Source organism: Centrocercus urophasianus, unplaced genomic scaffold (genome assembly GCF_019232065.1).
Source record: "Centrocercus urophasianus isolate 14NV4802_14NV808 unplaced genomic scaffold, USGS_Curo_1.0 seq_2, whole genome shotgun sequence".
NCBI classification, from domain to species: Eukaryota; Metazoa; Chordata; class Aves; order Galliformes; family Phasianidae; genus Centrocercus; species Centrocercus urophasianus.
The window spans coordinates 5,344,438-5,371,144 of NW_024884755.1; the positions used below are offsets into that span (position 1 = coordinate 5,344,438).

At 38.4% G+C, this 26,707-nt stretch overlaps 1 protein-coding gene across 2 annotated transcripts; it reads left to right on the forward strand.

Annotated features, from left to right (window-relative positions):
• The first annotated feature begins 45 nt into the window (after positions 1 to 45).
• Positions 46 to 26,707, forward strand: NETO2 (neuropilin and tolloid like 2). 2 transcript variants are annotated; one of them, XM_042821257.1, is made up of 9 exons: positions 46 to 122; positions 10,458 to 10,514; positions 11,934 to 12,074; positions 13,953 to 14,201; positions 16,203 to 16,247; positions 16,337 to 16,464; positions 19,159 to 19,387; positions 22,745 to 22,858; positions 25,472 to 26,707. In XM_042821257.1, exons 1-9 carry the CDS (start codon positions 89 to 91, stop codon positions 26,050 to 26,052), a joined length of 1,578 nt encoding a protein of 525 aa, XP_042677191.1. In that variant the 5' UTR covers positions 46 to 88; the 3' UTR covers positions 26,053 to 26,707. The 2 variants fall into 2 exon arrangements, with proteins under 2 accessions (XP_042677191.1, XP_042677192.1); XM_042821258.1 differs by lacking the exon at positions 16,203 to 16,247.

A 26,707-nucleotide genomic window follows, 5' to 3' on the forward strand; every position in this document is an offset into this window, starting at 1 on the left:
ACAGCGCCCTCGCGGGGGGCCGCCGCGGCCATGGAGCGCCGCTGATCGCCGCCTCCGCGGAGTCGCCGCCGCGGCCCGCCGGGAGACGATGGCCCTACGCAAAGTCTGCTCGGTGCTGGAAGGTAGGAGCCGCGGGACGGCGCCGCGCTCTCCGCGGGGGAAGCTGCCCCGGGGGCTCCCGGGGCCGTCTCGCCGCGCGCCCTCCCGCCGGTAGCGGAAACTTTCGGCCGAAGAGCGCGGGGCGGCGAGGCCGCCCGCTACTCCCGGAGCCGCTCGCCTCCGTCCCGCTGGGACACGCCGAAGCTTGCCGGGCGGCCGCCGCCGAGCGTCCGCGGTCAGCCCCCGCACTGCCGTCGCGGCTGGGCAGGGCAGGGCGGGCGGCGGTGCTGAGCTGGGCTGGGGGCTGAGCTGGGCAGGGCGCGAAGTGCCGGCGAGCTCGCCCCGGTGCTCCCCGCGCGTAGCCGGAGCACGCCGAGAGCTTCCCCCCACTCCATCTTTTCACTGTTAACAATACACTTTCTGTTCTCTTAACTCTCCTAACGAGCTACGTTACTGTAGTCAGGTGCTTTTGCTTGTTGTCACGAGCGAGATCTGTTTTCTGCAAGGTTTTCACAAAACCGGTGCCTGTGTCACAAGCTGGTGCTTGACCGGTGTTCACCTCTGTTTCTCTTTCCCCTGAAGCCTGTAAATCCCGTTACTAACTTCTCGAAATGCAGGGGTAAACAGCTGAGGGCAGCCAGCTTTCCTTCTAGCCTGCCTTTATCTGTGCTATTATTTATATGGCTCAACGTGGGTGAAGGATTTGTCAGAAAATAAAGCTAAACGTGACCGTTAACCTTGTGTCTCAGGAGGGGATTTCTCGCATTCCGTATCTTCTCTAGCAATGTCAGACTCAAACTATTAGGGATTCTTTTATTAAATTATTCCATTAGGAAATTTTGGAACGTCTGATTGCATTATTGAAGCCATCAAGGCATCATTGCAGCGTGGAGAATTGATTCTGATGTGCACTGATGTCCTCCCACAGTATGAAAGTTGTAAAAAGTGATTTAAATCCAGAATGTTTCCATAACCCATAAAAGTCCATGTTCCCGACCTGAAGGATGGATGCCTTGAGGCTGTAAATAAATATTTTTCATTTATTAGCATCATAATTGACAGCCAGAAGATGCTTGCTTTCAATAAAAGCCCACTGTACGTAGGTGTTAACCAGCCACTGATTTCGTGGGAACAAAAGGCTCACTGGGCAAGGAATTGCATTTAGGCTTTTTACTTCCTCTTTAAATAACATGGTTAATGCATAGCTGAACCACGATAAAACTGCCAACAAATACAACTGATGCTTCTGCTTCTTAATTACCTTCTACATACGCAGATTTAATTGCATTTCAGAGATATGCAATTCCTGCAAATTTACCCATACAGGAGTTCTCCTGAACAGACCTCACTCTGATCTTTTATGATCACATTAGAGTCCAGTTAAAAAGAATTGTCCTTCTAAAGGAAGTTTTTGACGCAGTTTAAATATTATAAAGAACAGAAAGCCATTAGTCAGTAAGTCGTTAATATTCCAAATGCATCACTTGCCATGACTTCAGAAATAAGGTATTGTTACTTAGCACTGCACACACCCTTTTATCTCTGCACGAGGAGTCTTCATGTAGTCAGATCTGAGCACAAAGAGGGAAGAAAGATTCCTAAATAGACGCAGATTTAATCCTAAAAGGAAACTATTGGGAGGAACGTTCAAATCAAGCACCATATTTTACGAGATGCATCTTAAATCCTGCATGGAAATTAATCACAGTGACGGTAATTTTTATCTCCATACAGATAGCTTTGTTTTACTTACTGAGTTCTTATCACCTATGAAGCATAGAAACGTTTTAATATAATTCTTACTGTTTGTGTCCATAGTGTTGAGGAAACTCTTTAATGCTTCACAGTAAGTACTGGAGCATCTCTTACTCTGGTTATTTGCCCTCATCTGAGTTTGCCAAGTATTGCTGCATGGAAATGGTGCTGGGCCACAGCAGCACTGAGGCTGCAGCAGCACTGAGGTTTTGTGGGCCATGCCCACCTGCTTCCTCAGCAGCACAAGGCACAGATCGGAGGCTGAGGTGCTTGCTGTGAGTTGGACATCTACGGGCAGATCCTTTTCCTCCCATCTCCAGCTCTCAATGTTTTGGACACCACTGGAAGCATTCTTGAATCCTGGCACAGCTTGCAGAATGCAATTGCTCTACAATAATAAGGCACTATCATCCTCTCCTTCATACAAGAGAAAAGCAGCTGCTTTCTTTATAAAGCCTTGTTTCTATTACACACTAAACTAAATATATCTATCTTAAATTTCTATGTATCTCCTGTTGCCCCAAAAGATATAGGCTAGAGGCTTCTAGTTCCCTTCATTTCCAAGCATGACTAGTACAAAAAAAACAGCAGCAAAGAACACAGATGCTGAATTACATTAACCTTAAGTTGAATCCTGACTGCGTTTGTTTGGGACTATTTCAGTTATTGCATTGGATTACCTCAAAAAGCCAGCTAGAGAATTTGGTCATTTGGTCCTGATAATGCAACAGCTAGGGCTAGTACAAATGTCCACTACTCCTAGGAAGCCAACACTGCCAACCTTCCAGTAAGGTACAGGATTATTTCCAACTTGGGCAGGTTGCAAGAACATGTACTGCTATGATTAACTTGCTGCCATTCTGCTCAGTCCTCTCATTTGCATTTTGGCATGATTTTAATAGCTAACTTCTCACAAATATGTAGCACTTGGAAGTAAAGCTAGGAATTACAGCCTCCTGCTCCCAAAATCAAAAGGTGTAACAATGACCCAGGAAGCTGAAAATGAGCAGAGAAAAATAAAAATTAAAAGACAAGTTCATGACTTGTCTGCTGAAACCAAGAGGGGAGTATTGTCTGTAGAGGCTGCAAGTGGCCCTAATGAGGGCAGTATCAAGTATAAGCCAGAATTTCGTTTTTTGTCTAAAACCAGGAGCTATTTGCAATCTTTTCTGCTGCACTGAAAGAAAGCTGAGCACCAGACAGCTTGTGCTGTCAAGCAGTTAAGCAGAAGTAACTCAGGTAACTGTAGAATAGGTTTGAAAAAGCTCTTATGTTCTAAACAGGTATCTGATGGTATGTGCTATGTGTCATTTTTAGTACATATTGAAACAAGTATCCAAAATACGCTGCTCTCAGAGTAGCATAACTTCAAAAGCATTAGCTCTCTAGTTCTCCCAAGATGTATTTGACAATGACTGCTACAGGTTTTTTTACAAAAACTAGTTGGTTCTAAATATAATGATATTAATAGAAAAGTTCAGTTTCATAATCTGGTATATAGATGTAGCTGGAGTGCTGACTGACACTGGACTGAAGCTGAAGGAGCTGCTGAATTATGTATCCCTGTCTCCAAAAAAGCCAAGATGTTCTGCACCTTCCTAAGGTTTAATTCATGGAGAGAGATTAGACAGAAAGATTACTCCCCAAGTGAAACTTTATAAGCTATTAATCATTTATGAACCTGTCAGAAATTCACAGTGTAATTCATTGCAGGGATGGTGAAGAGAGCTGCTAAATATCTGCAATTGTACCACAAATTGTGTGTACTCTTGTACACACTATTTACACACCAAGCAGGTTACACGTGCAGAGATGGACATGCTTATGTAGACAGAAGCACAATCTTAATTACAGTGTCTTGGCTGCAGTTGGGGTTGTAGCACTGCAAACTGGCTTGCTGCTTTTCTGCCCTGTATATTCCAACTTGTTTTTTAATTAATGAAACACTTGGCAGTCTTGGACAACTTACATAGCTTGCTCCCTTTCTTGATATATGACTGACAGCTGATGCCTCAAATACAGCAAGTGAATGGGGTGGAGGAGTGTAAAATTTTCAACCAAAAAAAACAGCAGGTAGCCTTTCATTAAAAAAATCCATATTCCTTTTATTTTAGCTTATCTTTGTGCTTCTCTCCATGTTCTGTTATTATGAAGCTGACCCACTATGCATCAGGAAGGGACTGCCAAGATGTTAACAATGCCTATCACAAAACCTCCTCTTCTAGCAGACATTAAAATCCATGAACACAGAGCAGTCTCTTTTCAATGGACTGAGACTGGAGAGCCAGGAAAAAAAAAATGATACTCTATATTAGCTGCTCTCAGACATGACAGAAGGCAGCAGAACTTTCAGTACTAATTCCAAGATAGATATTCCTGAAAAAAGAAAAAGGAAAAAAAAATCACTGAAAAAAACCCCACTATATTGATAATAAAGAGGTGAAGAAGTTTGATACAATCTGATCTAAATCAAAAGTATCAATATCCCAGCAGCGTAGTAGGAGTACATAATCTCTGGGAAAGATTATTCAGGATAGAAATGTGCAGCAGGATCCGTTCTGTCAGCTACAGGGAAACCACCTAAACCTTAAGCCAGTGTATTTAATTTAGTAAGGTTTTTGGAATCCCTCATCAACATGGTTTACAAACGCAGCCTTCTCAGCAGTCTATTGCTGCACCCAGCTTGGAGATGAAAAAGGATATTCCAAATAATGAAGAAAGCTTCTATCTTCAAAATAAAAAATAGTATTCCTCTGGCAGAAGTTTTGCTGGCAGAGATACCCAGAAATGGATTATAAGTAAAAGGATGTAGAGCAAACTGGTAGAATGAAGCAACCCACAGCTGCTCAACTATTCCTAATGGAGGCAGGATCAGAAACGTTAAATGTTTTGAGCAAACCTGGAGGGGACTCTGTCACAGATCCATCCAAGCATGAATTGCTCTGCGGATGATTTGATCAAAGGGAAGTGGGAAAACTGCATGTACTTCCTAAACCAGTTAACCTCATTTCTCTGCAGAGATACGGACTCTAAATTTGTTGAGGTTTTTTTTTTGGCAATCTTAAAGAGAGGAATCCCTACTGAAAACAGCCAGAGAGATGAAACTCTTTTATCTGAGCATAGACCTGGGTGCATTCAGACACCCTGCCAGCCCACTAATGGCTAACGAGATTTGGATCTTAGAAAGGTGCTAGAGTCACTGTAAATAGCTGATGAAGCCCACTTCTGCTACATTGCATTTGTGAGAGGATTAAAAATGGGATGGCCGCTCCACTAGCGTGCTTTGGGTAAAGATTGCAAACAGCTGAAATACATCATGCCTTATGCACACTTTGCTCTCTGTTACTTCATTCTGCTGCAATCCTGCACTATCTTCCAGTATCTAAATAAATAAATAAGTTTGGAAATCACTGAAGCTGTTAATAGGCTAAGTTCTAGGCAGCCAACTTCACTGCTCTCTGATACTCATTTTAACAATCTGCTCATGTCCTGTTGAGATCATAAGAAATCAGGGAATATATACAGACTGAACTATAAGAGCATGTGGGATTCAAAAACTGCCCTGTTTTCATCCTCAGCACTAGAACTCTTTGCTTAAAAAAGCAGTAATAGATGCAATCCAGTATTGCTTTTATCACCTAGAAAATGTCACCAAGTGCTAGGAAGAGAGAAAAAAACCTAATTCCTCTGGGATTTACAGTTTGTCCGTTTCTGAGTTAAAAATTGTTTGAATCAGAAATGCATGTAATTACCTTTCTGAAAGAAAAGGAAGTGAGCATCCACATGTAATTATACAAAATCCATCCATTTTCACATTGTTTTGTCTAAACTGAAGAAGTTTCTTCCAAGACCAAGTAAAATACTTTAAATATGTGCAGCACCTAACACTGTGGGTTCCTACACTTGATAGAGTCCTTTAACGACAACTAAAATTAACGTGAGCAATTCCTATTGTATATATGCCCTTGGCCAGAGAATAAGACAGGGTGTAACATCACAAATGTCTCCACCACATTAATGTCTCCACTACGCTGTTCAGACAAAACATATGGAAAATCATTGGACATAAGTGCTGGGACACTGCAATTAGCAGTTCCTGAAAGTAGTATTAATTATAGCATGCAGGGGGAAAATTAAGAGCTGGGTTTAAGAATAGTACATAGAAAAGGATTCATTCCCATAAGGCAAAACACAGTGTATAATTAAGATAAGCATTTGTTACACAAGGCTGTATCTGCCAGAAAGAAGCAGGCATCCTGGCAAGTTGTTCTAACATGCATGACCTGTGTGTTGCCAATTACTGTCTATTTGGACCGTGTGTACATAAGGTGCTGCCTAATCCAGGGAGTACAGCACAGAGATAAAACAGGGAATCCTGCTCTAAGCAATGTCTGTCAACTTTATCCCTAGGATTCTGACAACCACTATTACTAAGAATGTGTAATACTCTAAACGATCATGTCTTTATTTTAAGAATTGGTGGAAATTTCACTGTTTCTGAGTTCTGCATGATTGCTCCCAACTTTGATATTCAGCTTGCCCTGCATGCATAGATCCCCCATTGTTATCACTGAAGACAGACACTGCTCTCACAGCTATGCAGCAAATCTTGTGTGTTTTCTCTATATGTGAAGATCCCTAGAGCATGCAGAAAAAGCAGAGGAAAGACATACTGTAGAGAGCTCGGAGCAGCAGTGTACTTCATGAAATCTGAAGACTGCATCTTGCAAGAAAGTACAAGCATATATCAGATCTGCAGCCTACAGCACTGGCTTCTTTAAGCAAAACTCTGATTTTTCAATGGTGGCTACTATGAAACTATATTATTCTATTTTTTAAAGAGAAATAAGAGCCACTTCAAAACCAAGCTAGCAAATGTGCTTTGCGTCGTATAGTCATTTCAGAAAACTAAGAAATGCCAGCAAAGACAATCTTGACTCTCACAGAAATATGTAATTCATCACACCAGTTTATAGGATTCCATAAGCTTATTTCAACAACTGAGTAGTAATAATAACTTGCAACGTATGATTAGTGTATTCACTCTTAAAAATTTATACAGCCGTCTGCAGGCTATGTGATCTAAAATCTTTCATGCAAACAAGCAAACAATATGAAAAATAGATTCTTTTTATAAACAGACAGAAGCTTGCCATTTTTGCTTCATTTCCAGTTAGTGTTCACACAGGTAAAAACTATCAGAGCTTTAAATGGTAGTATAAAACCGTGCACCATAATTTATGAAATAAAAGTTTGTAGCAAGTACCAGATCCATGAATTAAAGATGCTCCACTTAATCTGCCTGCCTCAATGGTTTTGCCGCTGTTGGTTTCATGATAGCCTCTCCTACAGTTTAGATGCCACAAAGTAGAAGCTTAATATATGTTGCAGAAGCTCTAGCCTCTATCTTTACCAGCTAAATAGCTGCAAGAAAACGAGGTCAGTCTCCCAGATCTCTAGTAGAATTCTCACCTCACTCTTTGCATCAAAAATCATCCAAAACATCCTTCTGTCCCTTAGATATTCAGTGCGGTCATGCAGTCCTGCACTGTTCATGCTCTTGCTTACATTAGCAAGCCACCTTCAAGTGGCATTTTTACACACTTGCTGCTTCTATTTCCAGTATCAAGGTAGAATACAGAGCTAAGTCTAGAGTTCGCTTTCATCCTCATGGAAGAATAGTCATGTCACGCTGATAGGTGACAGACTTTAAAAGACAGAAAAAAAGTAGGGGAATACTATGTCCTATTGCAAGTTCAGGCGCATTCTTTTTGAATTTCAGTTTTTCAGAAATAACAAGATTGTTTCTGATCCTTCTGAAAGTGCTACAAGACTTTCTGTGAAAGTAGCTCAGTGTCTCTGCCTGCTCTGCCTGCTGGGTCCGTGTCCCCGCACGCACTGCCAGCACACTGTTCAGCACAAGCTCCCCACTGAGCTGTCCTACAGGCGCTGTCTCTTCTTTTGACATCTGCTTTCCTTATTACTGACTATGGTCCAAATTCATCTTTGAGATTTGTAAATATTTTTCCAGGAAGTGATACGGATTTAGGACACCGAGTGACTGCTTTGTTGTTTTTAAAAAATAGACAAAAATGGGTTAATGGAAGCAGTCTAAAAGGTTTAAAAATATCCTGGCTCATTTCTTTCCCTTCTTTCTTCTCCTTTCATCCTGAACATTGACAGCCTTGTTTCCAGCCAAAAAGCTCCTGTTTGCTATCATGCAGGTAAATGCACCCAGTTTAAGGTGATATCGCTTTAGGAGTCCCTGCCCACTACTCTCTGGAAGATGGAAATAAGTCCTCTCTCCACCTCTTCAGTCACAATGTCACAGAGATAAGGACAGCCCACACACTGATGAATATTCTTCTGTGTTTAGAAAAAGATGTGTCTTTATCACCAGGGATAAAAGAAATGGCAAAGACAGGCCCTTAAACATTTGCTACACAGGCAGTGAAAGGGAAAGGCGAAGAGATGGAAGAGATTAAAAATGGAAAGGATGAGAAGGGACAGTGAGAAGCTGGCCCATACGTACTATACCCACTCATCCATATTACATGACAAAATGAAGACCGTAAGACAAACATTCAGACCATTTATCTTCCATAAGTGTCTGCATGCCCATGCTGTTCTGCAGGAAACATGCTCCGTTCTTTTGCACTTACACACACAGCTCTCAACTATTTATAGAAGCACACAGGCTTTAGTGAAAACCAATCAGATTGTCTGAAGTCCTTGTTTCTGTCTCCACATCATTTCAAGAAGAGAAATCGCTGGTTCGTGTAACTGAGTGTCTATTTTTATGTTCTGTAGAAGACACCACAATCACTGAAGTAATGATAGGTGCTTACTGATATTCTTAAGGTAAAAAAGAAAGCAAAAAGGCACAATAATAGTATTAGTGATAGCAGACAGCTGTACTAAAACAAAAAAAAACAACGCAGATTTCTCACTGATACTTGAAAGTGAATAATGTCTGCATGAGTTCTGTTAGTCATGAAAGTATTTGCTTTTCTTATAAAGGATTGCTGTGGGTTTTGTGTTTTCTTGCTTTAAGAAAAAAAGTCATTTTGCACTCTAAGCAGCAGCACAGAGTTATAAAAGTGGTCTAAATTGATTTGAGATTGCTACGTCCTTGCAAAATAGAGGGTGGGAGTCTTCAAGAGAAAAAATGGTTGTTGCTGAGGTAAGTCTCATAGCCATGTACAATCTTTTTTAATATCGGTAGAGAGAAGAAAGGGCAGCAGAAACATACATAATAAAACAGTAATGTAAGACCGACACTTCCAGAGGCAGGCTTTGATTCCTTCCGTCTTTCCCTGAGATAATATATCTGTGCCAACATTACAGTAGCATCTATATGAATTTAGTCAGGATCGCAGTAGTTCACAGTCAGTGCATGCTCCCTCCAGAGCTCACTGAAGGGCTGAAAGTCTAATAAGCAGCACAGAGGAATCACGATAGAGAAAATGCCATTTCAGCATGAGATACTAAAATACCTGAGCAATGAGAGGGACAAACTGGGAAAAAAGAGTGAACTTTTCAATGTGACAATAGAATTCCTGCTGAAATCTTTTTTTCTCCATAAATGAGGCCGTGTTTGTCTGACTTAATATTAGCAAATAGGTTAAAAGCATGGGAAAGGCCATGCCAGGTCAAATTAAAGGTCCATCTAGCTTTCTGTCTTGTCTTCCACAGAGATGTTAAAGCAGAGACCTCAGAAAGAGTATAAACAGAGCAAATGATGTTTGCCCAAACACTATCCCAGATAGCATCCCAAATACTATCCCATAAGCTGCAGACATCCAGCAGCTTATGACTCAAGGGCTTCCTGAAACTGAATTTTCCATTTTAACGATGCATTATGAAATATGTACATTAAAAAAAAATAATCTTATTTTGCTTTGAAAGTGCCACCTGCTAGTGCTACCCCTTGGCTCTTGTATGGGAAAGGAAACTGAGCCAGTGCTCTCCATTCACTGTCTCAGCAACACACATGATACTGTAACTCATATTCTGTGCTTTCCAGAAGCACAGCCTGCTTAGCCAGTACTCTAACATGTGGCTCCAGAATTATTAGAGGTATTCAAGATGGAAGCAAATCAAGGATTTGAAGAGGGGCATAATAATATACTCTAACTTCATTCCTGTTTCCCTTCCTAGTCTTAGTTAATTTTGTGTAAGCTTGACAAATCTGTTGCACACGTGTTATGCATATGGAGTTTTAAGATAAATACGCTTCAATATGTCTGCCAAACATCTGAGTTCGGGATATGAAATTACGCAGAAGATAGATACCGTTTAATGTTATAAGATGCTTTCAAATTAGTAGAGACTCTACAGAAGATTCTTGAAGTCCCCTCAAGCAACAAATGGCTGCTTTCATATAGGCATTCTTAACAGCCTGGAAGAAGAACCTGCAGTGCACTTAAACTGCACTGGTTTCCTAAAGCTGAAATGTTAAAAAGCACATAAATTGTGTACTTTTGTGTGTTCTGAGTTGTTTCGGCTAGTGATTCTAGGATTTGTGTGAATAGGGACTGCAGAAAATGGCAGATAATTTTGTTCAATTACTGATGCTTTTCCTGTTCACTTTCTCTTATCAGTGTTGCTAGTAACAATCCTTGTTGTGGAAGGGATTGCTGTTGCACAGAAGACACAAGGTACAATTTTGTTTTGATGATTTTCTTTCAAAAAAAATGTACGAGTTTTGCAGTTCTGAGTTAAGCCATATAAGTCAAAGAAAGCAGCTGTGTTCAGATACTAGTAGGTCTTCTCCTCCTCCCAACCCAGTTAAAAAAAAAGAAGATGAAGGTTCACTTACACCATTAAAATTCTGTGGTTTTGGACTTCAGAGGATGGGGGTAAGAAAAAAACAAACACCATGGAAACCCATGTTTTCTCTGTCTGACAACAAGCTTTTCAAGTAGTCCACCCACAAAAGTTTTTGAAGCCAACACCTCCTGAGTGGGGAAGGCATTAGTTTCATATGACTTATTTTGTCATGTGCGTGATTAATCCTAACGTAGGTGAGAAGAATTCCTTGAAATGACACCTACATAATTTCCTAGAACAGTTTCTGCAGGAGAGACTAAGATTTTTTCACCCCCATAAATACAGGCTGCCAACTTATCAGAGGAAGGTGATGTAATTGACTGTAGGCAGCTATGACCCATATCAGTGTGCACTGAATGGTCTGCAAAGAAAAACTGTAAACATAGATAAGTCTACGAGGGCATCCCTCTGAGGTTTGGAAAAATCCAGCAGAAAGCACATATCCTGTTTTCTCTTTAGTACGGTTGGTATCAAAGAGGTCAAAGTTACTTAAAAACAATGTCAGATGGATCTTACTGTTCCAAGACCTTGCTCAGAGGATAAGGAAATCTGAACTAACAGAGCTTTTGTGCATGGTCCAGCAGAGTGCATAACCTTAGTAAACTGCATCACCTCAGCTACAGAGCGTATTTCCCTGCACATCTAGAAGAAGAGATCTTTGATCTTAAACGAGCCCCTTAGCTACCAGTGCAGTCTAATTACTGCTAGTAATTTTAACTACCATTGCTATATTTAGCTTATTTACATATCAGAAGCATTTTGTATTGCAACATATTATTGTAAATAGCCTGAGGTCCATGTACTTCAGTTTACTCTGGAATGAGGGTCAGAAATGCTACACGCTAACAAATATTTTGGATTACATTTGCATAGGAATGAAAAAGATACAGACCTTAAAATAAAGCTGTTCTACTGACAGCCATAATGACTATTTGTCTTAGAAAAAAGCATCAAGGAATCTAAACTCGCTTGGGTAAAAATATTTACACCCTCTCTTCCTTTCCCAAGGACTACTGTACAGATCTAGTATTCAGAAACCATGATCTCATCAGGATATACCACATCATAAATTAAACAAAAGATTTCCCTAGCTATATATTAACAAGTGCCATATGTGATAAGAGGATTTTCAACCAAAACATTTTTTTTTAATATAGGCTATGCATTATGTCAGTGTTTCACTTGTGAAAAATAAAATTTGCATATTTGCAGGAGACATTTATTTCATCCCTTTATTTTCCCTGAAGGTGGGCAAAATATTGGATTGAATCGCATTCCTCCTACGCAGTGTGATAACTGGGTACGGACCAGTAATGGAGGACACTTTGCTTCACCAAACTACCCTAACATGTACCCACCAAATCAAGAGTGCATCTACATCCTGGAAGGTATTGGCTGTCTTTGTGTTTTGCTGTATTGTAATCTTACGGTCAAACAGATTATGCCAAATTGTTCAAACTGTGACATCTTACTACACCGTCAAGTATTGCATAACCGCATTTGTAATAGAATCAACTCTGCCATCCCTTGGTTTAGCAAGAAGCTAAATGTGCTCTCTCAAGTAATAAGAGCGAGTTAATATAAAAGGCAATCATGCAGGAATTATCAATATGGAATAAGACATAGCCTGAAAAAGCAGTATCAGATCTACTGTAATCCACGAAGGCAAAGAAATACTATGATAAAAATTGTAGCTTACCTTAATATCACTTACAATATTGCTGAAAATAAATTGCAAAAAATGGCTGAAGAACCATTTTAGCATTTACCAGGCCACACTGTATTAGGCTAAGTGTATCTCAGAGGCAGAGGATCTTTATGCTGCCCTTTATTAATAAAAATACCCACACCTGTCTGTCACCATAGCACTGTACTAAAAATGGAGGTTTATTAGCACTGCTGAGGTCACTGCTGAAGTCATGCAATGGGGACAAAAAATTCATTAACTTGATAAAACAGAATCTGATGGGAATATCTTGGATAAGGGCTGTAAGACTTGGGACACACAAATTATTTTCCCTCTTACTAGAATGCATCCAAAACCCGCTGAAGTCAGCTAGTAAGCTTCATCATCAGATTCACATCAATTAATTAATGTACTTCAATAACAGGTTTCAGTGAGTTTGTATTTGTACTGGTTAACAGAGACCCTGAATTTTGCTTCTGTGCTTGTGCAGCGGATGTTTTGCATCTTCCCTGCCACCGTGTACCTGAAGAGCAGATATTCTGTCCAGCTTCAGAGCTACCAGACCTGCTGGATCTTCCTTGTGCAGGGCAGTTCCATAGGGCACAGAATTGTTTTCCATGCCTCTGTCCTCACAGTTATTACTGTGGCAAGAAATAGGCAAGACAAAGTTCCTCCACAATTTCTGATTAAAACATTGTCCTTCCAGACCACTACAGCATGTGCAAAGTAACAGCCAGGAATGTCTTTAACTCTTGTATAATTAAGGTGTAAAGATCTAAACACTATTAGAGATGTATAAATAAATTGCTTTTGCATCCAGCAGAAGCAGACAGCATTTGATTTGTTAATGCTGTCATTCCTGATGCCAGTTAGTATCTGAAGATTCATTTAGGACAACAGATGACAAGAACAACCCTAAATCTACACATACAATATAAAGGCACGGTTTCAGTACAGATATGAAGTCAATATGTAACCTTAGCTGTACTGCATCAGGATTTAGGAGTCTTATCCAAGTCCTGGTTCAGACTTACACCCATCGCTCTTGTACTGATCATGTAAATGAAGCCATTTACACCTTTCTGAGTATTCTAATAAAAGAAGTCTCCAACCAAAGCATCTCCAAATTAGGGCTTACTGTTTAGGAAATACGCCAGTGATTTCTTGAGATATTTTTCTTTTCCATTCTTTTCTACATCCTTCAAAGTTTTTTCCTCTTTTATGTATTCTGGCCCCAAAGAACATAATTTTTAATTTATATTTTAATATTTATCCTTGATTGAATGTCTTTGCATTAATGTTGACATCTGTTACGCGTGATATTTTAAATTTATGTCTTTGTTTAATATTCAGTTATTAAAAAAAATAGAAAATACTTTTTAATTCCATTAAAAAGTATGAATTTTTCAGTTATTGAATTTTTGGTCCTGTATACCTGAGTTTTTGGAGCAGACTGCCAGATGTAATTTGAGTCTCTTTTGTTATCTTGCTGTTTTGGAGGTCTCTCTACTATTTCATGTCTTCATGCTTTTTTAATATAGATCTGCATTTAATCTTTTGCTTAATTTTTTATGTCTAGCTGCTCCACGGCAAAGAATTGAGTTGACCTTTGATGAACCTTATTACATTGAACCCTCATTTGAATGTCGGTTTGATCACCTGGAGGTTCGAGATGGACCTTTTGGCTTCTCCCCTCTAATCGATCGTTACTGTGGTCTGAAAAGTCCTGCACTAATTAGATCAACGGGGAGATTTATGTGGATCAAGTTTATTTCTGATGAGGAGCTGGAAGGAAAGGGATTTCAAGCAAAGTACTCATTTATACCAGGTAAAGATACTTAAAATTAACAACCAAATTAAAGACCATTTGCTCCCACTCAACCCTGTGGATGTGTTATGCTGGCAGTCAGAACTGTATTTCATTGTAAATACTTATGAGGGCAAAAGTAACAATGCAACAGTTAGAGACAGACCCGTTCTGCTAATCCTGGAGCATACTTGAATAAAAACACTTTGGAAAATTGACTGAAGAGAATTACAGGTTTATACTTTCCTAATGAAGAGGCCAGTTGATCTTGTTTGTGCTGAAGACTTTAGCAACTTCCCTCTTTGGTAATTCGTACCAGGTCCCCCACTGCAGGCTAGTAGCTGCCATTTTCAGCAGCCTATCTTCTAGGAATGTACGACACGCTGACAGAAACACCTGAAGTCAGACTACAATAGGACTTCCAGCTAGGTGCAAACTATTTTAATTTTCCATTACTGAAAAGCCTGAGGAAACATATAGACAATATAAATATCAGCTATCAGTGTAACTAGATTCCCACAAACCGCCAACTCAGAAAACAGAATTGTTCTTTGCTCAAAGTACTGAGCTGTTCTCAGGGTATGAAGGAGCAGATCATATGCTGACTGTGCCTTTAGACAGACAACTAATCTGCTCTGTGGAGCCACTTTAAACTGGCAGGACATTCTTTTCACAACTAAATTTGACCTGATATCCTTGTACAATGCTTGACTGCTGTATTTCATAGATACAATACACGTGTAGTATCAGCACTTCATTGTCCTTTGGGACAAAACACAATATACAAATGTCAGCTCTACTACTGCTGTAAATGGATACATGGCCATAACTATTTTATGCTGTCTTATGTACCCAACTGGTCTTTACCACTGCAGCATGTGAATACACTACACACAATTATGTATTATTATTTACAGAATGTATACCTTGCTAGGGATTTAGACTTGGAAACTCTTCAGATTAATGTAACCAGTCCACCGAGAGTGATCCACTGAAATACTTCCACAGAGACAATACTTCTACATTTTGCTAAATCCATTTCTACAGCCATTTCATTAACATCAGTTCCAGAACTAATTTAACCCAGTCCCAGGCTGGAGTACTTCCTCTGCTTAGACAGACTAACATCTCACACACACATACACACTAGGATGTATGTGACTTCCTCGGTGATTTTCAACACAACACCCGGGAAAACATGCAATTTGTGGGGAAACACAAATCTGATCACTGAAATGTAAACCCCAGACATCCCAGACCACTCGAGACCCAATTTTAGCCAAGCCCCAGTCCCAGTAAAGTTAAGTACCATCATCTAATCATCAAAAAAAAAGTGTATTATTAACTCACTACTAGAACACATACAGTATATTAATACAGTTTACTATGCAGATATGTGCAGTACATACACTTTGCATTTAGAAGAAGGTACATAAGAGGAGCAGTTAATGCTGAATTCTGTGCTAATTAATGATGTTTAGAACTGTGCTACTTGGCTTAAAATAAGCAACATGAGTATCCAAAGAAAAAGTAACTTTAGTACTAAGCTGTCTTCCTTATATTCATTATTAGTAGAAATTAGGAATGTCAAAGTGTTGATATATTCTACAAAAGCACTCCAGTTTGCATTGTTCTGAGCTAGACAGACAACAGTCTGGTCAGAATGATGCACACAGAAAGGTCTCTTGTACTCTTGTGGAGCTCCACAGATTTCAGTGAAAAGTGGTATGGTTAAATTTCAGAATATAATGTGGAAACATAATGCCTAGTAATTTCTGCTGTTATGCTGGAAATCTGAGCTGTAAGTATAGAATTGCCTTAGTCAGCTAAGCTCAATCTTTATGAAATCTTGTATTCTCTAAAAAAAGTTTGCCTTTGTACCTTCCAATTGACTGAACAAACTTTCTAGCAATTTTTATTGTGACATAATAAAAATGGACATCATCTTCAGATTGTAATAAACCTTGAAGTGATTCTCAAGCATTGATAGCCCCTGTGATTCATGACTTCTTTCTATTACAGATCCTGACTTCACTTACCTAGGAGGTATTTTAAATCCCATTCCAGGTCTAGTATTACAATACCAATTTCTTTATATAAGGAATTTTGAATTAATATCATACTGCATTTGACAGCAAGGTATATGTTTTCCCTAGACTGCCAATTTGAGCTCTCGGGAGCTGATGGAATAGTACGTTCCAGTCAAGTAGAACAAGAAGAAAAAACAAAACCAGGACAAGCAGTTGATTGCATATGGACAATTAAAGCTACTCCAAATGCTAAGGTGGGTTTCATTCATATCATTCAGTATGTAATGGGTTTCCAAGTCATTACTAACAGGTAATAGCAATTTGCATAATGTCTCTCACTGAAATGAATTATGTTTCAGTGGCTTAGGAAATTCAGATAGATTATTCTGAAATCTTCCAAGTCTTCCTATTGTGTGAAACTTCAAATACAGAGTAGACTTGAAAACTGTTCAAGAAACATTTTTCAAAGGCATTTGATTTGGCCTGTGCTTTTATTGGAAAACTGCAGGTAAAAATGCTGCCAGGTAATGCAGGTAAAATTTTGCTGCCAGTAATTCTACTGGGGAATTTGGTTCTATTTGAAGTCAACAAAGCTTTGCTATATTATCACAGTCTCTGATATAAGCTGCACTTGGTAATTATTTAAGCACTGCACTGAAGAATACGTAATTTTTTCTCTGTATAGCATACATATCTGTAATCTTGCTTCTGCATGTGTATTAAAGCACACGTTACTGCTTGCATTTTCCGTGTACATAAAGGATGAAAAAAAGTCTTTTCAATAGCAGGACCTGCCAAGATGACAAACCTAGTGTTTGCCTTCTTACCCACTTCTAGGAGTTAGTATATTCAGCAACTTTCAAATCGATGAAACAACAACCTAAAAGTAGTAATAAGAGGAGAAGACAAGAAACTGAAACTCCATTAATATATTTGAGCCTTTGAGGAAGTGACTCAACTCCCAGGAGCCCTGTACTAGTCTAAGTAATAGTAGCAGTTCTTTCAGAAACAATAATAAAACCATTTTCTCTCTGCATTTCCAGTCGAGTGCACCAGATCTTATGCTTAACTATTTTAATAAATTATTGAATGTTGCCAGAAGGCACAGTTGTAGTTGGGTCAGTTCTGAGATTAGATCACCATTCTAAATTATTGAGTTAAAACATGACAGAAAAATAACTTCATATTTTAAAAGTGGTTTCTCAGGCTTCTGTTTTGGCTGAATTGTGATGATAAAACCCATTAGATCTGATACTGTGCTGTCTCTTGAGGAAATAAAACATAGACATTTTTAATTTCCTCAATTCGATTTTGTAATAAAAAATAAATTTTTAAAACTGACAACTGAGTGATAAAAGGATTTTTAAAATCTGCATAATATAAATTGAATAAATCACTCCATATTTCAGAAGATTACTAGAATAATCAAAATAATCTATGAGCAAAGGTGTTTTATATTTGCTTGCCTGGCACACAAACTGGAAGGAGCTTTTGCAGAGCTGAGTCTTTTCAGTAGAATTACTCCTTTGTTTTCATATGCAGAATAGCTCTACTAAAAAAGTTCTAATTTATTTTTAGTTTCCATTGTAATTTCGCAGTACACAGACAAAGCCAATCATTAAGTGAAAATATGAGCACCTGCAGCTCACACCCATGTTTATGAGATACTGTGACACAGGCTGCACCTTTTCACAGAATGAAAGTGTTGGCAAGCTGCCTCTGGCAGAAACCAGAAAGAAAGGAAGAGTCAGAGTGTACAAGTGTAATCAATCTCTTATGTGCTCTTTTACTAGCTTTTGAATAAATTCTGTGAGGTGTTGGGAGGGCATGTTTTTTCCCCACACAAAAGTAGTGCTTTTGTTTCAGTGAATTCTTTAAAATCCAGATTTAAAAGGCTTCTACTCTAGTTAAGAGCAAGATATGGCAGAAGGACAGAAAGACTGGTAGTATAGCAGTCATGCATGGTATTCATCCACAGTCTCCTTCAAAAATTAAACAGAAGTTGAGATTCTTGTCATTAGGCAAATGCATGAAGAACTGTGCTGTGAAAAATGCCTTTAACATTCACAGCAGCAGCCAGAGAGGCAATTGTACATGCAGGCAGTCAAAGACAAGCTTATCTGAAGAGTACAGTGAGCACCTGATGGATTACGACCCCCTGTCCCACAGTGTAGCAGACCCAAGCCCCCATATGTGTAGATTTCTTCTCTGGCAAAACAATGGATAGCTTGAGAATTCTAAAGTTTAAATAAGGTCTTAATTTAGAAGTGACTACATATCTCCTCAACTTTCACTAGAATTTTGGAAGTCCCAAGACTGACATAACAAGGGATTAAAAACCCCAGTGATCTTTCTATGCACTTGTAACCAAATTACAGTCTTTCCCAAGTTTCCCAGCGAGATAAATTACTTGTTTACTCCCCAACTATTCTCTTGGTCTTCTAATTTCCCCACTGTATATGATCTACCACATATGTTGCCTTTACTTGTGTTAAATTTCTATTTCTGCACGAGTTATCATTGGCTTCATTTTATAAATTTGTCCTAGGCAGCCAGTTTGCTTTTCTCCCACTTCCATTTTTATTCAAATTACTCATGTCTTCGTGGCTTATGTCTTCCGTAACACTGCTATGGATTAGTAATTAGCTTCCACCATTCTAAAGCAACAAACTGTGATTAATTTATTTTGCTTCAGAGCTTTTCTGACTAGATTCCTTCCCTTATATTTTAGTGTTATTTTTACGAATTAAAAAGGCAAGAGGGCAGTCAAAATACCACTAACATTCTTCAGGACACTTGTGCGTTTCTTGCATCTGCTTTAGAGTAACTGACTGTAGGCTTAACAAAGGTCTAAGCAGCTTAAAATGTCTTATTCAAGATTTCCTAAAAAGAAAATTGTTTTCTCTGTATTACTTTTCCAGGAGATACTCATTTCTTTTTTCTAACAGATCTATTTACGATTTCTGGACTATCAAATGGAGCATTCCAATGAATGCAAAAGAAACTTTGTTGCTGTATATGATGGAAGCAGTTCCATTGAAAACCTGAAGGCAAAGTTTTGCAGCACTGTAGCAAACGATGTCATGCTGCAGACCGGAACTGGTGTGGTGCGAATGTGGGCAGACGAAGGCAGCAGACTAAGCAGATTCAGAATGCTCTTCACTTCATTTGTGGATCGTAAGTAGATTTCAATGAGTTCATTCTCCTGGTATTGGGTTGCCTCAAGAATTACAGGAAAAGCTATAACTATACCTTGTGCAATAGGAACATACACTCAAAAACAATGTTTCCTTTGGGTAGGAGTAGTTAAGTTAAATACTTGCTTTATTGCAGTTGCACCATAGTTCCTGAAAAATGACTTTCCTTCTTTCTTAGAAGTTTTATTTTTCATTTGAATTCAGTACTAATGGAGCCTTAGTGTAGGTCATTCTTACCGAGTACTACAGACATGCACAGACTTACTTAAAAGACAACAGTGGGACTGAAGCACCCAACTTCTGCTTCCCTGCCAGACACCAGGACAGGCTCTTCTCAAGCCTGGATGTTCAAAGGACAAGAGAATGCTTGTGACCATGCGGAGTCCATCCAGAGTCTGGAACATTTTCCTACCCACAGCTTCAACCACAGATCCACTCCTACTGCACCTAAGTTGTTGCCTCCTTTCTCCACTGCACATGACTCTAAAACAGTCCCATGTGTGCTTCCCCTGCTAAGCCCAGTTATGGCACAACCACAGATAAAGCAGTTTAATTCATCAAGAAGCCTATATTAAAAGCAGAGCTGCAAATGCTTTTCTCAGTTTCTATTTGTATTCCATAGCCTGCATTAGAGACAGTGAGAACAATGCCTAAGATGCTTCTTAAAAGCATGCTGTTTGTGAGATCTTCCAAGCGAAGAAAGCTCTCTGAACTTAACTGAACTTTGTTGCCTCACATATTTACAAGGCACTACATGGTCCACACTGCAGAACCTGAAACCTGGCGTGGCATCTTCAGCACAGAAGTAACTATGTTTGGAACTATAGACTAGATCTGAGATCTATGGGAAGAACTGAATAAAACTTATCTGCCACATCAGGAGGTAAAGCTGTGCTTTCTGCTGAAAGTTTTCAACTTCCAGTACAGGTGTACAGGTTTACTGTCAAAGAAGTAACTTCTTTGGACACAAGTAACAGTCTTGAAAGGGATACCAAGGGATACCAAGATCACCATCTTGGAAAAGTAATTCAAGTTACAGGTAACAGATTTTATGTTCAGCTCCATCACACAGGATGTGTTGACACAGGATGGAAGTTGCTTTCTCTGCAACAGTCTTTGTAAAGTAAGAGTAATTTAAGATAAATGCTTTATTGCTTAATGTTGTATACAAGATAGTAAGAAGCAATTGCATGTTTCAGAAACTACTCTATTGCTTAACCTGCAGTGGGCATTTAATCAACTTTACTTACAGTGAAGTTTTAAGCACAGCTTATCAAATTTATAACAGCTTTTCCAGTAGTTTTTATTTCACGATGGTTAGTAACATAATATTACTGATAGTGCAGGTTATTGCAGCTTTCAATCTCAAAAAAGCTATGAACTTTGGCAGGGAAAATTATCCACTTATATTATAGATACTGGGGGCAGGGGAGAAGTCAAGTGCAAGAGGCTGAAACAGTGCCTACTTCTAAGGGTGGGTAACATTCCTTAGTGACAATTTCAAAGCAATTCAGAAGTCATTGCCAGAGCAGAGTCTGCAGTGCTACACTATTATTTTTATTTATCTTCTAACTACAGATAGTGTCTTTTTTGGATAGAGTAATCCAAAAGTACATGTCTGAAAACTAAGTTTCTCCTGTAGTTTTAAATAGTGTATTGATAAGCAAGTTTTCTAACTGAAAACGGTGACTTTCAGCTTGTCTTTTCAGATCTCTAAGCTATTTATTTCTTATACCTTACTAATGATTTGTAATTATAAGAAGCCAACCATGAAAACAATCAATATTTCTGAAAAGATTTGCATAAATGAACTAATTATGCAAGACAGTCACCTAGCAAATATTTAGTGCTCCTTGCAGTTCAGCTACCAAGAAGATCGATGTGTCTCATTTCTGGCTTGATTCAGTACATGAACAATTCTGTATATGAACACTGAATTCTTCATAAGTCTGAGGCAGCTGTTGAAATACGAGTCCAGCTATGTCCTTGAAGTCCTGGACTGGAACCAATCAATCACTGTAACTGGTAGACAGACTTTATACTCTCTAAATAACAAACAATGGAAAATGAAGTTCATTTATTCTGTTTTTATGGGCCCACGAACAAAAACCATCACCCAAAAATTGTTCAGGAAACTGCACAGGAATGTAAAATAGAGAATGTGCTGGTGAGTAGAGAAGCAGCAGCAGAACGGGAAGACATGACTAATAGAGTTAGGGAATGCCAATTTGAATTTTCTTCTCTTCTTTAGGCATAAATCCTATTTTTGCCAATGAGAGTCTGAAGTCTTAAGAGGCAGAATAAGTGAGAAACATGCTGTGCACAGGACTTGTCATGTTGCATCCTGCCCTGTTGCATCCTTTGGGTTTTGCTTTAAGTTTTAGAAAATTAAGACTGCTCAAAAATAAATTCTCCCTATGAAACCAAGCTGTAGAATAATGTCTGTCACAACATCTATGCTGCTATGTATTGATTTCCATAAAAAGAGGCACTTCTATAATAAAAATATCACATTACTGAGACTGAAAAAGGAAAAACAAATTTCTTGTGTCCTGAAGTCACAGAGACCTCCTCAGTTACATTGCACACCATCCTGAAAACAGCCTTTTTTCCTTAAGAAGCTGTCTGATGTCAAGAACTTACGTATAATGCACATGAATACAGAGAATCTTTAGAAGAACTTTTTAGTTAAATTATTTCTTCAAATTTCTAACCATATGTAAACAGATTAAAAATGAACTTCACTCACTTAATCCCTGCATTAGCTCTAATAGGAGGATCTAAGAGCTTCGATTCACAAGCAGAAGTGACTTAGATGCCCCCAGTTTCTGAAATCTCTTGCAGTTTCTGAAACAGGCCACCGCAAGCTGAAATCTGATTTGTCTTAAGATATTAATAGACTCTAAAATGCAGATGTTCAGGAGCTGCTTCACAACCAGCTATACCATCTACATAGCAGATGCACAGCAGACTGAATAAATATAATTGATGATGAGCATGTGATTTAAGCATTAAGCCTTTAAGGACAAGTATTAAATCCTTCTACCATTATCTGTGTCAGGTGACTTTTCTTTCTGCCTTGCCTTCTGAGCAAGAACATTTTGTTTGTAGCATCAGTAATGCATCACAAAGCAACAAAACAAACAAAAGAGTAAATCATCTGGTAATTAATAATGTGCATAAGAACTGATTTTGTTTAAAATTTTAAAAAGAATATGCATTAATTAAAAATTACAGCAATTTACTAGTTTTTTTGTGTTCTTGTTAGTTTTTTTCTTTCTTGCAATTTCTGAGTTACTGAAAATCCCTAACATTTTCTTCCTCTTCTCTTCTGCAGCTCCCTGCTCAGGCAACACTTACTTCTGCCATAGCAACATGTGCATCAATAATTCTTTAGTCTGCAATGGCATTCAAAACTGTGCATACCCCTGGGATGAAAATCACTGCAGAGGTAAATAGAGTGCAAAGTATAGCCTTAATGATCCACACTGGTCAGTTGGCCTTTCAGGAAAGCCATGAAATTATTGTCCTGGAAATAGGCTGAAGACAGCAATTCTCCTAATCTCAGGAAGCTGTTGCAAATTTTTACTTAAACTCAGGAGGCATGTAAGGATATTGAAGATTGACTACTTTATAATCAAATCTCTTCTTCAGCACATACTCTTCATTTTAAAAGGGTGCCAGCTTTATAGTCAGTAGAATTCAGCATTTACCAAGTTGCATCCTATCCGTTCCTAAAAACTTAAATGAAGCAAGGACTGAAGGGACAGGTTGAATTTTTTATCACCAAAAGAGAAAAAAAATAACAAGATACAACTGGAAAAAAGACAGACAAAGCTTCACAAAGTCTTTTTCAAGACTGAAGTAGACACAGCAGTCTTCAAAGATAAAATTATATATATATAAGTTAATTTTTCAGAGTTGGAACAGAAGCAGTTTAACGTAAATAAAACATTTTCTCCTAAGAAGCAAAACAAACAAGTTTGTTCTCTGACAAATTAAAGGGTCTGGAAAAAAAAATCCTGAAAGATTAAGATGTGTACCCAATTTCAAAGAAAATTTCTTCTCATTTGTACAAATGGTCAATTCTTTTTGTAAGGAAAATCTAGAAATAGTTTCAAGTAAACAATATAAAGAATACACAGTGGTTTAATATGCTGTAATGCAAGGTGTGTTACAAAATGAAAGTATTACATATTATGTAAGGATACAGCTAACAAACATGATCCATTACTCTTAAGTTTTCAATTGGAAAATAAGTTTCCTCTAAATAATCTTTAGCTTTCATGATATTCTATGTTCTCTATCACGTGCAACTTCTAGATGTTTCCCATCTCTGCAAAAACTCTTATAGAACTTCACCTAGAATCCACATTTCATTATTATTCTGTAGTATTTAAAAAATATAATGCATAAGAACTATACCATCAGTGAAGGAAGTGCCTTTCCCAGTATTTGTACATGCTGCAACTGGTGCAGAATAACTTACCATGTTTTACGTCAGATACAATTTAATTTCTGCTTTAAAAGTTGCAGAGCATATAATCACAAGACAGCTGACAGCTGGATCCATCTTGCCAGCTAAGGTAGAATTGAGGAGATTGATGCAACCAAATGAACATTTTCTATCTTTAAACAGAAAGCTTCTCAATTGTTCCCCGTTCCCTCAGGCACCTAGAGTTCTCATTTAGTCCGTGTCCATGACCACCTACATCTGAGCATGTTGTGACCTACCTTATGCCTGCAGCCCAGTGGGGCATAAAGATTTAAAAAACTAAAACCATAAGTCATGGGCAATTTCTTTGAAGCAGCTGGGGAAGACATCACTTTTGATTTAGACCTTTATGATTAAAAAATATCCAAGAATTAAGAAACCTAGATGAATGAGAAAATTATCATAGCACTGAAATTCCTGTCTCCCACAAAAGTATGCTGATAAGATTGAAACTCAGCAGAACAAAGGGAGATCTCCTCCTTTCCATTAAAGGCATAAATGTAACTAAGAGTAAACGGCCTAAGCTGTGAAGTGTAACAGTATTTCAAGTATTGCTTTCTAGCCAATTCCTCGGGACCCCATGTAGTATATGGGTGGTTTTAGTCTACACTGAGGGTATGTAACACTTCTTGTGCAATGTGTGCAGCACTTAGGTGCCTAACAGACATACCCAGATATCAGAAGCCCAATAATGGAACATATATAATAACTAGGAAACGTTTTCTTCTACATAGTCTTAAATGCTTTTTTTTTTTTTTTTTTTTTTCTCCCTCTGCTAGTGAATGTAGCGGATTCTATTGGTGTAGAATTCTTTTGTTCTTCTGAAAGTAGTACTCTACAGAACAGAGATCCATCTGGAAAATCTTAATCTTAAAATAAGAATTCTATATATGGAAAACCATTTTGTTCTGATGCTGCCATCTTGTGTGTTTTCATATGAAGTACTACCCAAAAATGCCACACGATCTGGTTGGGTTTTTTGCCCCTTTCTCCCAGTTTTACCCCCAACAGACGATTAGTGAACAGTTACAACTGGAATATACCTCTGCTGAAGTTCCCTGCATCGCAGTCTTTCTAGCAGGCTTTGTGCAAAGGACAGACACTAAATTTCCAAAAGATGTGAAAACAAACAGCCTTACATTGTCACTGCAGTAGTATTCAATTTTAAAGAACAAACAGATGCATTTAAATCCAAGTTTTCTTCCACTGGCATCAGTGGGAATGTTACCAGCACAAGCATACTTTGATAGGAGAAGCATCTGTAGCTGTTCAAATTGTAGATTTTGGAATGTTAATTGATCAGTATAGTCCCAGATGACTAACTCTGCACTTGCCACAGAGTTACACCTGCCACCAAATTACGATATGGCCGTCACTAATGAAGGTGGACAATTAGACTTGTCAATAGAACAAATCCTATTGACATACAGTCTAGTCACTGGTACCATGAAGTCATTTCATTAATAGAACAGCACTTACTTGGTGATCTCAGTTGCTTATTTCTAACATACAATCCAAAATGTGAAAAATATTGAAAGCCTTCTCATAATCCCTACTTTTTCTTTGCAGAAAAAAAAAAATCTGGATTGTTTGAACAAATCACCAGAACACATGGAACAATCATTGGCATAACATCAGGGATTGTTTTAGTTCTTCTTATCATTTCAATTCTAGTGCAAGTAAAGCAACCTCGCAAAAAGGTTATGGCTTGCAAGACTGCTTTCAATAAAACTGGCTTCCAGGAAGTATTTGATCCTCCACATTATGAACTGTTTTCACTGAGGGACAAAGAAATTTCTGCAGATTTGGCAGATTTATCAGAAGAACTTGAAAACTATCAGAAAATGAGACGCTCTTCAACAGCTTCCAGATGCATTCATGACCATCACTGTGGCTCTCAGGCCTCCAATATAAAGCAAAGCAGGACAAACCTCAGCTCCATGGAACTTCCCTTCCGCAATGATTTTGCACAACCTCAGCCAATGAAAACATTCAATAGCACATTCAAAAAAAGTAGTTACACTTTCAAACAAGCACATGACTGCCCTGAGCAAGTCATAGAAGACAGAGTGATGGAGGAGATTCCATGTGAAATCTATGTTAGAGGAAGAGAAGATACAGCACAAGGTTCATTATCTATCGACTTTTAATTTCCTAGTGAAGGTGGTATCGGTGTACATAAAGGATGCTTGTGTATAAGGACAGTGTATATATTAAAAGTGTATGATATGCAGCGTGTGAGATGCACACACTTTTAGCCTATTATACTTCATTAAAGAAAAAGTCTTCATAACTCACTCTTGCTGAAAAACAGTGGACTTCCTCTCACTTTTCCAAGCTACCCATTCAGCAAAGCAAAAGACAGTTTTTGCATGGAAATTTGAAGTTAAGAATATTGGAGGAAGAACAGCCACTATCATATAGATCAGCAAAAACAGTGACTACTATTCTCCTCTTCATTTCATTTTCTCTTCTTTAGATGTCCGCTTTTCAAGGCAATTTTAATACCTCAGTTACATAAATAAAAGTAGTTAAGCATACCATATGTATGTCAACATAGGTGTCTGATTGTATTTGTCAAACTGAAAGAGTTAGAGTTAAGTGCCAGTTAAGACTCAAGAATTACGTTACAGCCATCTGTTTCATCTTGCCTACCATTTTATATTGCCTTTAATTATCAGTTCCTCACTCTATGCTTTTTGAGAAATAGACATAAAGGATTACTGCCTCTTTAAAAGATATTGAGCTATATTAATTTGGGAATATGATCTTTGCAGCTTGCCATTAAACACAAATAAGCACTCA